The sequence below is a fragment of the Protopterus annectens genome, chromosome 14.part0 (assembly GCF_019279795.1).
Source record: "Protopterus annectens isolate FY-2018-M chromosome 14.part0, PAN1.0, whole genome shotgun sequence".
Classification (NCBI taxonomy): Eukaryota; Metazoa; Chordata; order Ceratodontiformes; family Protopteridae; genus Protopterus; species Protopterus annectens.
Genome location: NC_056748.1, coordinates 779,019,733 through 779,033,815, shown reverse-complemented (window position 1 = coordinate 779,033,815; position 14,083 = coordinate 779,019,733). Strand labels below are relative to the sequence as shown.

Genomic DNA, 14,083 nt, shown 5'->3' with positions numbered 1-14,083 from the left:
AAATGAGGCAAGATTATTGATTTCATTTCAAGTAATGTTTGTTTTATTCACATAATGAGTATATTGTAATGGCTTTGGTGAATAAGCTGCCATTTGTAAATGGGAAATTGTTACAGCAGCAGCAGTGAAAATGATTAGTGATCACTAAGAACATGTACTTTGGTGTCCTGCACCCTTAATGCACAGACTGTAACCCCCACAAATGTGCTACTGCTACTAGGTGCGTGTGTGTACGTGTATGTATTCATATACATTAACTCTGCAATGCCTATATCTTGAAGAAATGAAAAAATGTCAAAGATACTGCAATTTCAGAGTCAGTATACAAGCAAATGTACTCATAAAAGTTTGCAGTTAAAACACTCACGCAGAACATCTGTCTTGCTGACCAACTTGAATCCAATCCAGGATTGGTTGTTAAGTAGTAATGTCTCAATCAGTAGTAAAAATAAACTCACAAATGTTACATGTTTGAGAAACTATGGAGCCTTCTGACATTGGGGATTTTGTCATTTTCTTAAAATATCAACATATTTGTCTATCATGTTGAATAGGCCATACTGTTGATTAAGAGGAAGTAATACTAGTTTAATAAAATGCATTTTAAGTAACATGTCAGCTCAAGAAAGGATGAAGGTCAGCAATAATTTTATGGAGGTACCCAAGATTATGGCAATATGTTTGGCAACTCTCTGAGATATATAATATAATATAATATATATATATATATATATATATATATATATATATATATATATATATATATATATATATATATATATATATATATACTGTATATATATATATACACACACACACACACACACACACACACACACACACACACACACACACATATCATTTTTCTTTTTGTAAATGGGTATGCTAACTCCCATAGAAAACATCCCTCATTAAGCTGCGAGTTGCTTTACTGCATCATATATTCAATAAAGGACTGGAAAGCACTGCTTGCAGTTTCTTCAAATCTTCCTCCTCCTTGTTTTGTTTTATGTAGATTCCACGAACAGAGACTCTTTGGATATGATTGAACGCTGTATATGTCTGGTATGTCTGGATGAACCAACCTCAGTGGAGCCCACAGATACTAATCTTGCCCTGCAAATGTTACATGGAGGAGGGTGTGATAAAAACAGTGGAAATCGATGGTATGATAAGCCCATGCAGGTGAGAAAACTTGTTGATTTCTAAAATGTATGAATCTCAGTAAATGCAATCTCTGTTACTATATTATTTTGTAATTTACTAGCACTCAGCACCCCAGTTTCGACAGTAATTAGAGAAAATCCAGAACTCGTATAAAAACTGTGTACTGCTATTCTTGCAGATAAGAATGTGCATCAGCACAGATGGGGGAAACCTGCTTCCTCTATAGCTAAAACATGTACCATGTTCTTTCCCTAAACGCTGCCGTTATTCTGCATCATGAAAGTATGTTCTCATACTGCTTCTTCTTAAAGCTTTTTGGCCTCAAATCCCATCTGAATTCAGGCCATTTTTGCTCTACCTACATTGGCTGAACTTCCAGAATATTTAGCCTATGAAAAACTAGAGTTTACTAACAAATATGGACTAGTGTCCCAAAGTCAGTATTGGTTTCACTTAGGATGCAGCGATTTTAGTGCCCTGCTGTCTTCCTTATACTAGTACAGGTAAGGTTCACTTCATATGGCCATGTTGTTGAAGTCAAGTGAGCCGTTGATATACCTGACTATATAAGACTACTATATCAGTTAAGAAGCATTGATCTTGGTGAAGATCCTTTAGAGTGGTTGAAAAACTACCTCAAGGGTAAAACTGCTCTTGTCAAAATTCAACACAGTTATTGTTCAGACACGGGTTCAACACAGACTGGAGTCCAGCAAGGGTAAGTTTGAGCCCAGTGTTGATTTTATTTTACATAAACAACCCTCTTAGGTCATAAAGTCTCATATTATATGCAGATGATCTGCTCATTTGTAAATAAGGGCTCTCTGTTCCAGATATGCAAAAAAGAAAGAGATCATTTATAAATGGGCTGCCTCTCAAAATCTGGCTATGGGTCAGAGTTAAAATTAAACTAAGATATCCATAAAACCAATATTAGCAGGAGATTATTTCTTACCCTAATTAGTTGCTTTTTTGCTTTTTTTCTTCCATTGTTAAACACTTAGACTGTGATTAGACCCTCACGTACTTTCAACTTTCATATAGCCTTGGCTTTCAGTTTAGTAACATGCCAATAAGGAAAATGGACTGCTGATTCACAAAGCAAGATAAGTTGTAGACAAGAATATATTCATGCCTAGAATATATTATGAACTCCCACTCATTTCCCTTGGTTTCCCCTCCAATACCAACTCCTACATGTCACTCAGAATAAAATATACATTTTTCTGCGTATGGAACTATACTACCTTTCTCTTTACAATAGATATATACAAACTGCTCATCAAAGACTATTGCTGTGCTCTAGCTCACAGGAAGCACACTGCCTCTGCATTTATTCCTGAAATATCATGACAATGGAGGTATATTTCTCACTGAAAGATCCAGAAATCTGCTAAGGGAAGATGCACTCTAGCCTGAAAAAAGATTTTATGAAGGTTGAAGTCACAGCCCTGTATAAGGCCATGAGAGTAGGTCCTTTAGCTCAGATGGGTTATATTATGATTCCACTAGATAAAGAAATGGGAACTATAAAAATTGACATTTTCCAAGTGAAGATAACATTATCAAAGCAAAATTATGGAAAATGTTTTCATGTTAGACATTATTCTATCTGAAATAAACAAACTGAATGCATTTTAATGACATTTTTCAATATAAAAAAGAATCAGCGTTACAGCTTGAAGGAAATACTGTTTTAATTTTCTTGACATCATTCCACGTTTAAAAGGACAGCAAAGCAAATCAAAGGGAAAAGCACCTTCTCAGTTCTATCCCATTTCTAAGGTATATCCAGCCAGCAATATTTGCTCCATCCTCGAACATATACCCAGCTTCTCTTCAAAAAGCACCGATAATTCCTTTATCACTAAATGTATAACATGATTACTTGAAATGTGTATGCTTTCCTCTTTGAAGTATCTTCTTCATGATACTCTAACCCTGTCTTCCCTGCTAATGTTCCTCACACCATTTGTTCTAAACGTATGCAGTGTGAGCCTGAAGGTGGTGTTCCCAATGTAACAGGCTCTAGCTACACAACCCTCCAGTGCTGGTAATTTAGTGAAATGCTAACAAAGCCACCTCTTAAATACTTAGCTGTTACAGGTATTCTAAGGAATCATTTGGTACTTAATGAGAATTACTTACATCCTACACATAATGTCCCCCCCTAGTATCTTCATGTTATGTTTCCCCACTGAAGGGTTTGAGACCCAAGTTAAGATTTTTAACAATAACTATTCTACTGACATTTTTTGTTATATTTTGTAGGAGCAAAAAGTTGACAACACAATGCCCACCATCTGCCACACCTTTAATGAAACCACTGATATGAATTAGTTCCAAAGAGGGTCTTCCTTGCATCATGTACATTAAAATGCAAAATCAAAAAACACAGACTTCACCATATGTATGAACACACCTCACACAAGTTGGTTCTTTGGAAATTTTATTCTGATTGTAGAGTCTTGTAAAGAGTATGGTGAGTTGCACTGTTCTGGACAACTGAATCAGTAAAACCTGGAATATTCAAACAGAAGTGAGTTTCTGTATTTAAAATCATACAAAACGTCATACCTGTTCACTAAAAAAATAAAACACAACAATAGCTTTAATGTAAAATGCAAGAGGTGCATCACCTTTATTGGTCCAAAGACCACCCACTCATAACCAGAGGTAATATACCACATTTTTGTCTTCCCAGCTGACTGAATTGCATTGTGTATGAGGAGGAGCTGTTCTTGGTGCTGTAACAATGATCCAGAAAGGAAAAAAAAACAAAGTGCCCACAAATTACCACATAGGTGGTAATCCATTAAGTACGGAAGAAGTAATTAGGGACCTGGGGACCCAAGTTGATAGCAATCTCTCATTTGACAACCACGTGGCCAAAGTGGTTAGAAAAACATTTTATATAGCCCACCTAATCATGAAGGGATTCACATCTAGATGAGGGGAGGTCATCGTGCCTCTTTACTCATCCCTCATCAGGCCCATAATTGAGTACAATGCCCCTTTTGGGATGTACCTTACCAGACACCTGCAGCAACTGGAAAGACCCCAAAAGTACCTCACCAAGAGGATCAAAGGGCTCAAACAGATGTCATATGCTGCCCGGTTAAAGAAACTCCAGCTCTACTCAGTGGCATACCGCCTGCTCAGAGGCAATCTGTGCCTGATGTATAAAGCCATGTCCAACCCGGAATTAATGGACATGCTGCACCTCAGAAAATCCAAATCCCATCGAGCTGCACGCTTGAGAGACTTGAACCTCAGCACTGAAATAAATAGGACATGCTGGAGGGACAGATTCATAACCCAGAGGCTCCCTTCACTCTGGAATAAAATCCCAGTCCAGGTTAGGCAGAGTCCCTCATTGACTCTCTTCAAGAGGAATCTTGATGAGTGGATGGGAGATAGTAGGTTTACCCCGGGTATCACTTCTGTGTCACTGTTAGACAGAGGCACAGTATACTAATCTCGAAAAAGGGCATAGCAAAATTCATTTAAAATGGGTGGCGAAAGCCAAACACACTCTGGCTAGGCTTATAAATGCCCTAGGGCAGATAGCCTAGTATGAACCTATGAACCTATGAACATAAAGCCTTTTTCAGTAACTCATTTTAAACAGGATAATACAAATAAATAACCAATGTCTTGAGTAAACACTTATCACTGCCATTAATGGCCTTTTAGAAGTGCATCATTTTAAAATACATATCTACATTTCATCATTCCTTGAATAACCATGTGGCCATCAACTTTGGAAATGTAATGCAACTGTGTAAACTTCAGATGTATGGCAAAAAGCTGGGGTCATGTTTGTCCCTGCTTTGGGCTTAGCCAGACAGTAATTCTGCACCACCCCATCTTTACAATTTCTAACTTTGAGACTGTCCTTTCCATTTCTGCCCCACTTTCTGGAATGTTCCGCTTCCTAACATCAGGAAATATCTTGTTTCTAACCCAAAAAAAACAACAAACTGCAAATTAAACCAACCAAAACGAAACTGGAAAAGCTGCAAAGGATTTTATTCCGGTACCTCGGCTGTGTGCCTTCAAAGGAATAAACATACAACTTTTTTTGCACCTTATATACTAAGCATAACACCAGTCAATTGATTAATTAATCAATTACAGAAAGTTAAAGAACCCAAACCAAATTAAAGAGACATAGTTTGTATAAATACATATGGAAAATCATTTGAGTGTTTAAGTATAAATACATACAGGAAAAGTTACCTAGAGGAACATCAAAAAACAATAATATTATTGACAATATAAATGTTACAATGACTTAATCAAATCGTAAGATTAATTTCTAAATTCATACCCCTTGGTTTCAAAGTGCCAAATTTCAAAATGAATCTACTTTCAAGGTTCAACAGATTCTGTAAGTAATTCCCACTATTATATGATGTAGGTTTGGCTAAGGCACAAAAAAATAAGGAATCCATAATTCCATTATGAACTGTATTGAAATGTTCAGAAATCTGACTATCCGTTCTAGCATTACGAACATCACCCATGTGTTCCAAAATACGTATTTTTAATTGGCGTTTTGTTTGACCAATATAATATTTAGGTGGAACACAATCACAGCCAATAATGTACACTACCCCACATGATTTACAGCTAAAATTATTATGGGCAGTATATTTTACCCCATTAATAATACTGCCCGATAAATTTTTAACTTTTTGGCAAATTTTACATTTGCCACATCTAAACATGCCGTGAGGCAGAGTAACACTCCTAGAGCTAACAGGATCACCAAAGTTAAATCTTAATTTCAAAATTTCCTTAAGATTGGCATATCTACCATAGGAAAAAGAAACATGATGTGGAAACAAGTGACTTATCTCATCATTTTTATAAACAATTGGCCATAAAAAATCTACAGCATCTTTCATCATTGTAGAAAAGGGAGAAAATTTTGTAACAAAAAATATACTATCAATATTATCACGTACAAATTCATTGTCTCTTATACTTTTTTGAAAAACTTTTTTTGCCCTATTGCCTGTCCTGTTTAAATTTAACAATCTGTCAAAACTTTTTTTAATCAGACTTTCAGAATAACCTCTAGTCATTAATCTCTGTCTGACATTTTCAAATTCCAAATTCAAAAGAATTCTTTCAGATGTGTGTTCCTGGATACGTTTAAACTCCCCAAATGGAAGTGCCTCAATTAAGTGTGCAGGATGTGCACTGCTCGCATGTAAAAAATTATTACAGGCTGTATCCTTCCTAAAAGGTCTGAATTGAACTAATTCTTTTTCATCTACATACAACAAAATATCCAAAAACTGGATTTTTCAAGAATTCACAGTATACGCAAATTCCAGACCAAATTTATTTTGATGAAGACTTGCCACAAATCTATCAAAATCCAATCTATCTCCCTTACAGATAAAAATCAAATCATCAATATATCTGTAATAAGAGACACCATTTTTCTGAAAAAAATCTAAAGTATATAGAAAACTAATTTCAAAGTATGACATAAACAGGATGGCATAAGTGGGGGCAAAATTAGCCCCCATGGAGTCCCCTCTTTCTGAAGAAATATTCTTTGCTCAAAAAGAAAATAATTATGGGTAAGTGCAAACTCTAAAAGTAAAATAACAAAATAAGTGCGTGGACCCTCTCCCAAAATTTTGCCAATTGCCTCCAAGCCAAATTTAGTTTTAATACTGGAATAAAGTGTCTTTACATCTACAGTAGCCCAGTAAAAAGTTTTATCCCATTTGAAGTTTTTAATCAGCTCACAATACTGGTTAGTGTTACTAATGTGAGAGGTTACATTCTTTAGTTCTTTTTTAAGAATGCTATCTAGGAATATACCTACATGTTCCAAAAAACCTCCACAACAAGATACAATGGGGCGACCAGGGGGATCTTGTAAATTTTTGTGTATTTTAGGAAGTGCATAGAACATAGGGTCCTTAGGGTTAACAATAAATAACCTTTTAACATCCCTCTTATTAAGGAAGCCTAATCTTTCACCCCTTTCCAGTATTTCCAAAAGTGCTGAATTAAATTCACTAATCGGGTTATTAGGTAGTTCCATATAAACACAGTCATTACATAAAAGATCATAGTTCATTTTTAAATAATGACATCTTTCCATAATAACCCAGTTGCCCCCCTTATCAGCTGTGCAAAAAATATATTTATTAGAAATTTCTTTCATTTCCTTTAAAGCCAACCATTCAGGCTTTGTGAGGTTAAATCTAATAAACTTTTTAAGAAACACAGCATACTCAGTTTCTATTTTTTTACACAAAACATTTTCAAAAACCCTCAAAACAAGGGAATTTTTGGGGGGGGAAAAAGAACTGCAACAGGCAAACAAGGTACTGTTAATTTACCATAGCCAGTAAAAAAACGCTCATTATCCTCAGAAATGCTCACAGAATCAGAAATGGCATCAGTAATATTTTCAAAATCAAAACCAGCCACAGTAAAATCACCAACTTCCTCAGTGTTATATTCATAAAGAGAAAGATCCATTAAAGGATCATCCAGAATGGACAAATCACTAGTATCAGGTGAAAAATCAATATCAGCATTAGCAATATTAGCGCTCCCACTAAGTGCAACATTGTCAAACTGCATACTTTTAAGTTCAAAATATACTTTTAAATAAAGCTTCCTACAGAAGCGTTTAACATCTAGTAGTAAGTCCGAAAGAGCTGGTATCTTGGTCGGGACAAATTTACTGCCCTTGTTCAATACCAGCAACATATCGGAAGTAACAAGTAAATCGCTCAAATTAACAATATGCATAGAATTCACGTTACTTCGAGCACAGGTGCCATCATCAAAATTAAAGTTTTGGGAAGCAGAGAAAGAAACAGAGACAAGGTCCAACAAAGTATCATAATTAGTATCTTCGGTTACAACCCTTTTGTCGAGACTTACGTTTAAAGCCCTGGCGAAAGTTCCATCTACTTTGTTCTTCTGTATCAGAGGTTATACCAGTGTCGTCTGTAATGTCCACTCTTTCAAAAGAAACACTTTTCTTACAGCTGTATCCGACGATGAGACTGACGAATCCCGGCCACTACGTGAACTGCGTGAACTTCCTTCTGCACCCTTCACTTGGAGCGAACCATTCTTCCGTTTATGCTGCCAAGAGTATACCAAGTTCTTTTTAAAGTCATTTACATCTCTGTTAAGTTTTTTCTTCTTCCTTGAGATGACATCACATTCTACTTTCAAAACTTCATCATTGATATTTTTCATGGCAGAAAAAAATGCTGAATTGGGATATTCATCAGCTAAACTGGCCTCACCTTCTGCGATTTGCATTTGGATTAACCCCAGACTTCTCTGGTTGCGTTTGATTAAAATCTTTAACCAACTAAGAGTGCACTGCAACGAAGCTGCCTTCCATTCCTCTAAATAGGCGTTCTCATCTTCTGAAAATTTATAAGCAGGCAACTTGTCAATTCTCAAACCTCTAGGTGTAATAGAAAGTTCAACATACTTCTCCAACAAATGTATATCATAAAATAAAGAGGTCTCCTTAATTCTTAATTTTTTCAAATCTTCAAACTTTTTGTCAAAGGTGTTATTACCAGATACAGTCCATGGATCAAACTGAGCCAACTTGTCATCCCTTTCTTTCGCCAAGTTGGCAAACAAATATCCATTACCGTTTAAATTAGACATTGTGAAAGCATCCAGTCTCTTGGAAAGAACCAAAAAAAACCCAACAAACTGCAAATTAAACCAACCAAAACGAAACTGGAAAAGCTGCAAAGGATTTTATTCCGGTACCTCGGCTGAGTGCCTTCAAAGGAATAAACATACAACTTTTTTTGCACCTTATATACTAAGCATAACACCAGTCAATTGATTAATTAATCAATTACAGAAAGTTAAAGAACCCAAACCAAATTAAAGAGACATAGTTTGTATAAATACATATGTAAAATCATTTGAGTGTTTTAAGTATAAATACATACAGGAAAAGTTACCTAGAGGAACATCAAAAAACAAAAATACTTTTCCTGTATGTATATAAGGTGCAAAAAAAGTTGTATGTTTATTCCTTTGAAGGCACTCAGCCGAGGTACCGGAATAAAATCCTTTGCAGCTTTTCCAGTTTCGTTTTGGTTGGTTTAATGTCTTGTTTCTGCAAGCCTCTAAACTGCATTGCTCATGCACATTAGAACAAAGGCACAATACAAGTTGTTTAAGGTTAATGGTTAAGCAACTCAAGCCAAAGGTACAAGCACATGTTAGTACAGGGTAAATGGACTCTGTGGCATAAAGGGAAGGAACCATAGCTAAGATCCAGATGACCTGTGCTTGATTATATTCCCATGTGCTGAATGAAAAAGACAGGAATGTGAAGTATGTCTGCTCATGTCTTCTGGTTGAGTAAGGGTTGCGTTTCTCTGGGATGTGTATTTCATCAATTAACTCCAGTGCAGATATGAGACCTTACAAGAGGCAGCTGCCTAGAAAAGGAGGATAGGTAAGCTTTTCTGCTTATGGGTATGTCAGTAGAGGAAGAGAGCTACTTCACCACCCCTCATCAACTATGCGGACAAGTTTTATGATGGCTACCTGGAACATAGGGGAGAAAATAAAACAAAAAGAATGTTAGTACTGAGTAAACGTAAGACAAGTTAATGAAGATGAAAAATGCTGCAAATGCTTTCATCTGTGAATCTTTTTAAAGAAATCCTGACAGAAGATAATGTATTAAGAGGCCACAGCCCAGAACAGATGGCCAAAATCCACAATGGATGCACACTGTTGTCATCCTATGCAGCACATGCTAAGCACACTGAAAAGGGAGAAACTCCTCTCACCTGCATGGTGCTCTGCAAGAGCTTATTATAGTATAATATCCATTTTTAGTATGGTTTGTGGATCTAGGAATAAAAACCAGTGCCAACAAGTGTGCCACAGGAGGAGGACATTATAGTCAAGAGGATGAGCTCACACAGGGTCAAACAGCATCCCTGTCTGTGCACTTTTGTTCACTTCCTATGGAAGTTCACTGTGTTTCTGATGGCCAGTCAGCTTATTATTGGTTTCAGACATTATTTCCTTGGGCAGCCATTAGGCATACATTTTCTATACTTCATATAGTATAATCTTAATTTTTATATGCTCCTCATTTATAATATTCTTAAGAATGTTAAACAAAAACCTACAACAACATTTATACTGGTTTCATAACCTGAGGTCAAAGGTATAACATTCTGGCCTTCCATGTATGCATAATGTCACCAGTCTAACAGCTTGAGTGACACCTTTCATATTACATCAATGACCTCATTCCTAGTTCAGATGCTATTTAATTCCTTAGCATGCTTTGTATGTACTTATTAGTCTTCATCCAAAAATTAAATTATAAACACGTAAGTGCTCTTCTCCAATGACAACATTCTTTAGTATGTAGTAATGCACTAATACCACAATTCTGCAGTTTTTCAAAGCCATAATATTGATATTTTTTCTTAATCACATGTAATGATCTGTTTTTGTACCAATACAATAGAATCTATTAAAAATTCTTGTACATTAGTTTTGCTTGGTGAAATCTTTCTGCATCGTTCATGATGGGCACACCACTCATAATTCCATGGTCGCAGATTCTTATGCAGGAGAGGAAACCCAGCCCCCCCCCCCCAGTGATCTCCATCTTCCTTAAGATTTTACAGTCTTGTGTGTAACATTTAAGTTGCTGGAACAAGGTACAGTGCAGTTTGTCTCTGGAAAAATACTGTCATATTGATGTAGTGGACTTTAATTTTTTCCAGTTCAGTGAATTTAAATTCGTAGATGTTTCATGGGCCAATACCATAATTTCCTTCTATTTATTTTATAGGTTCGTAGGTAAATACTAGGCTCACTGCCCTTGTGGACTATTTTAATCCTAGTCAGTTTCCCTTTTGGTGCTTGAATTAACCTATCCTATTTGGTATTATATTGGCCTTACCCATCCCGTGGTCAATAATTATATATTAATCCTATTAAGAATAACTTGGATCATACCATAAACAATTTAAGGGGACCCATGCATGGGATAAAGAATTTAGTAGATGCTACTGTCCATTAGTAGAACGGGGGCAGTCCTTGGATAATATTTTTATTACCCATACATATCCAAGTTGTGCTTGAATATGGAATCTTTATTTTATGTTGATGGGGAGTCTGTTCTAGAGCAGTGGTAAGGTTGTGGATCTGTAATTGCCTGAGTCTGTAGAAGATCCTCCTTTATGCAGGGAAATGACTATAGCTGTTTTCCATTCATTTGGAACAAAATGTCTGTGGGGGCTGAAGTTAAACAATGTTGTTAGGGTGTGGCTAAATCATGCTTCATGCTATTTGAAATGAATCCAGGAATATTTACAGAACTATTATCAGGATCAACCAATGCAGTATTTTTAGCTTTTGATAGCACTTTTAGGACTTTGTCTTGTGTGATAGATTGAAATCAGACAATTTCAGGTATATTTTGTTGGACAGATGGAGGGAGGAGAAGGGTAAAGTTATAGCTGAATTTTCAGCCACTATGTCTGCTGTATCTTCAGCCTCAGTGTAGGTAACATTATTCACAATAGCTCAGTGCATTGCTACACTGGGCTTCTGAGATTACAGACATAATAAAAAGGCTTTGTGATTGTTTTTGACTTGGGTAGGTATTTTAGCCTCAAACGTGGCTTTGGTGGATTTTATTACTCTCCTTTTTGTTTATTTCAGTGACAAGGGCTGTAACACTCTAGAAATTAACCCTTTTACTTTTGTTCAAAGTCCTCTTCCTTTTATTCTAAAGCTTGTTGATATTATAGTTCCACCAATGAGTTCACTTCTGAGGCTTGCCCTGCACGTGTTACTTCATGTTTCATGTCATTATAGTCTGATGGTGCACTTTTCCACACATTCAGTCAAATATTTTGCACCAGCTATCTTAATATGCTTTTACTACTTTTGTATTTGTCACTGTTATTTTTGTTTGCCTCTTGCCTAGATTATGGCTAAAAAGAAGTCCTTAGAGTGGTTCATTTACTGAGTCATCAAACAATTGAATAGAAGAGAATAGAATCCACAGTCTTCATAAATCTGTCCATCAATTTATCATAATTGGAAAATTATTTATTTATTTACATTTGATAACTGGGTAGTGTCCAACTGGGCCAAAAGCCTGTGTTCTGAAATTCTATGTTTAAACACTCTTGATGTTTGACCTACATAGAAAGCAGAGCACTTGCAGGTGGACAAGTAAATAATCCAATCTGAGCTGCAGTTTACAAAAAAAGGAATATCAAATACTGCACTGGTATTTTTACTACTAAAACTAATTGTTTGTAGTACCCTGCTGCATTGTGTGCAGTGACCACATGGAAAACATCCTTTGGCAATTTGTCCCTCAATAGTTCTTTGTAACCTTTCCTTAGTTTTATAATCACCTTGTTTATAGTGGTTAAAGAAGGATGCCAAAGTTTTACCATTCCTAAAGGAGAACTGACATTCATCTCCCAATATTTCAGAGAGCCTATTGTCCGCCCTAAGGATGTTCCAGTTACTTTGCATACTATCAATTAATGCCCCAATATTTCTACTATAGGTGGTCACTAGCCTAGGTTGGCCTTTAGTTCTACCCTGCTTGTTATGATATTGTAAAAGTGTTTCCCTGTCCATAGCATTGACCTTATTTCTGGCTTGCCCCTTTCTTTAAATTTCTTGGTCAGGTCATCCCCAAAATGCAAATAGGTGTCATCCTCTGAGCATATACGTTTCACCCTCATGTATTGAGATTTAGGAATATTTCTGCATGTGTGAGGGGGATGATAAATGGAGGCATGGAGAAGTGAATTATATTCAAGGAATTTATGATATACTTCTTTTGTCAAGGTGTTATCTGAAGATCTAGTTATCATCACATCCAGGAAGGTAATACTATCTTTGTGATAATTTACTGTAAATTTGATTCCCCATTTATTTTCATTCAGATATTCAATGAACTCTGCCAGATGTCCCTCATCCAATCTCCATACCATCCAGCAGTCATCAAAATATCTTTTCCAAATGTCTATTTGGTCTAGGTACAGATTATGGGAACTGTCATATATAATTTGCTCTTCTATATATGCCATAAATATATCCGCATATATAGGAACAAAAGATGCCCCATAGCTGTACCTTTGATTTGTAGATAACATGTATTGTGATAGAAAAATTCATTTTTAGTTAGTACATGCTCAGTTAGACCCAGAAGAAGAGTGTTGAAACCTGGTGGATACAATTTAAATCTATATAACCAATATAACCAATATTCTAACGCCTAGATGCCTGCCCAATGTAGAATATTGCTATAAAGGGCTTTGACATCTAGGGTGCAGAGTATCCATTCATCTTCTATTTGCATTTCAGAGATGACCTGTAAGAATTCTGTAGTGTCTTTCAGACGAGCCCTTACCCACTTTAATAATGGCTTCAAATTCTTAGTTAAATATTGGGAGAGTGGCTCAGTCATGGATCCTCTTCCAGACACTATTGGTCTTCCAAGGGGATTATGCAGGTTTTTGTGTATTTTTGGTAGAATATATATATATATATATATATATATATATATATATATATATATATATATATATATATTGGTTACTAGGGTCCAAAATTGTAAGTTGTTTCTTGATATTATCATTCTTTCTTCAACAGATAATGATAAAAACTCATCTATCTGTTTTTGAAAATTTCTTGTAGGGTTATATGTAAGTTGCACATAATATCTGTTGTCTGCCAATTGATTTTTAGTCTCTTTGTCATATTGTTCTCAGTTCTGCACCACCACAGCACCTCCTTTGTCAGCTTTCAGAATAACTATCTCATGATTATCTGCTAAATTAGAAATAGTATTCATCTCTTGTTTGGTTACATTGCTAGC

The 14,083-nt window shown here is 35.9% G+C and overlaps 1 protein-coding gene across 2 annotated transcripts in view; it reads left to right on the top strand.

Moving 5' to 3' along the window:
* The window catches only part of CHAT (choline O-acetyltransferase), a 683,939-nt gene that overhangs the window by 420,986 nt on the left and 248,870 nt on the right, over positions 1 to 14,083 (top strand). For both annotated transcript variants that reach the window (XM_044056519.1, XM_044056518.1), the window contains exon 8: positions 1,016 to 1,185. In XM_044056519.1, coding sequence (XP_043912454.1) covers positions 1,016 to 1,185 — 170 coding nt within the window. The remainder of the gene's footprint in view (positions 1 to 1,015; positions 1,186 to 14,083) is intronic.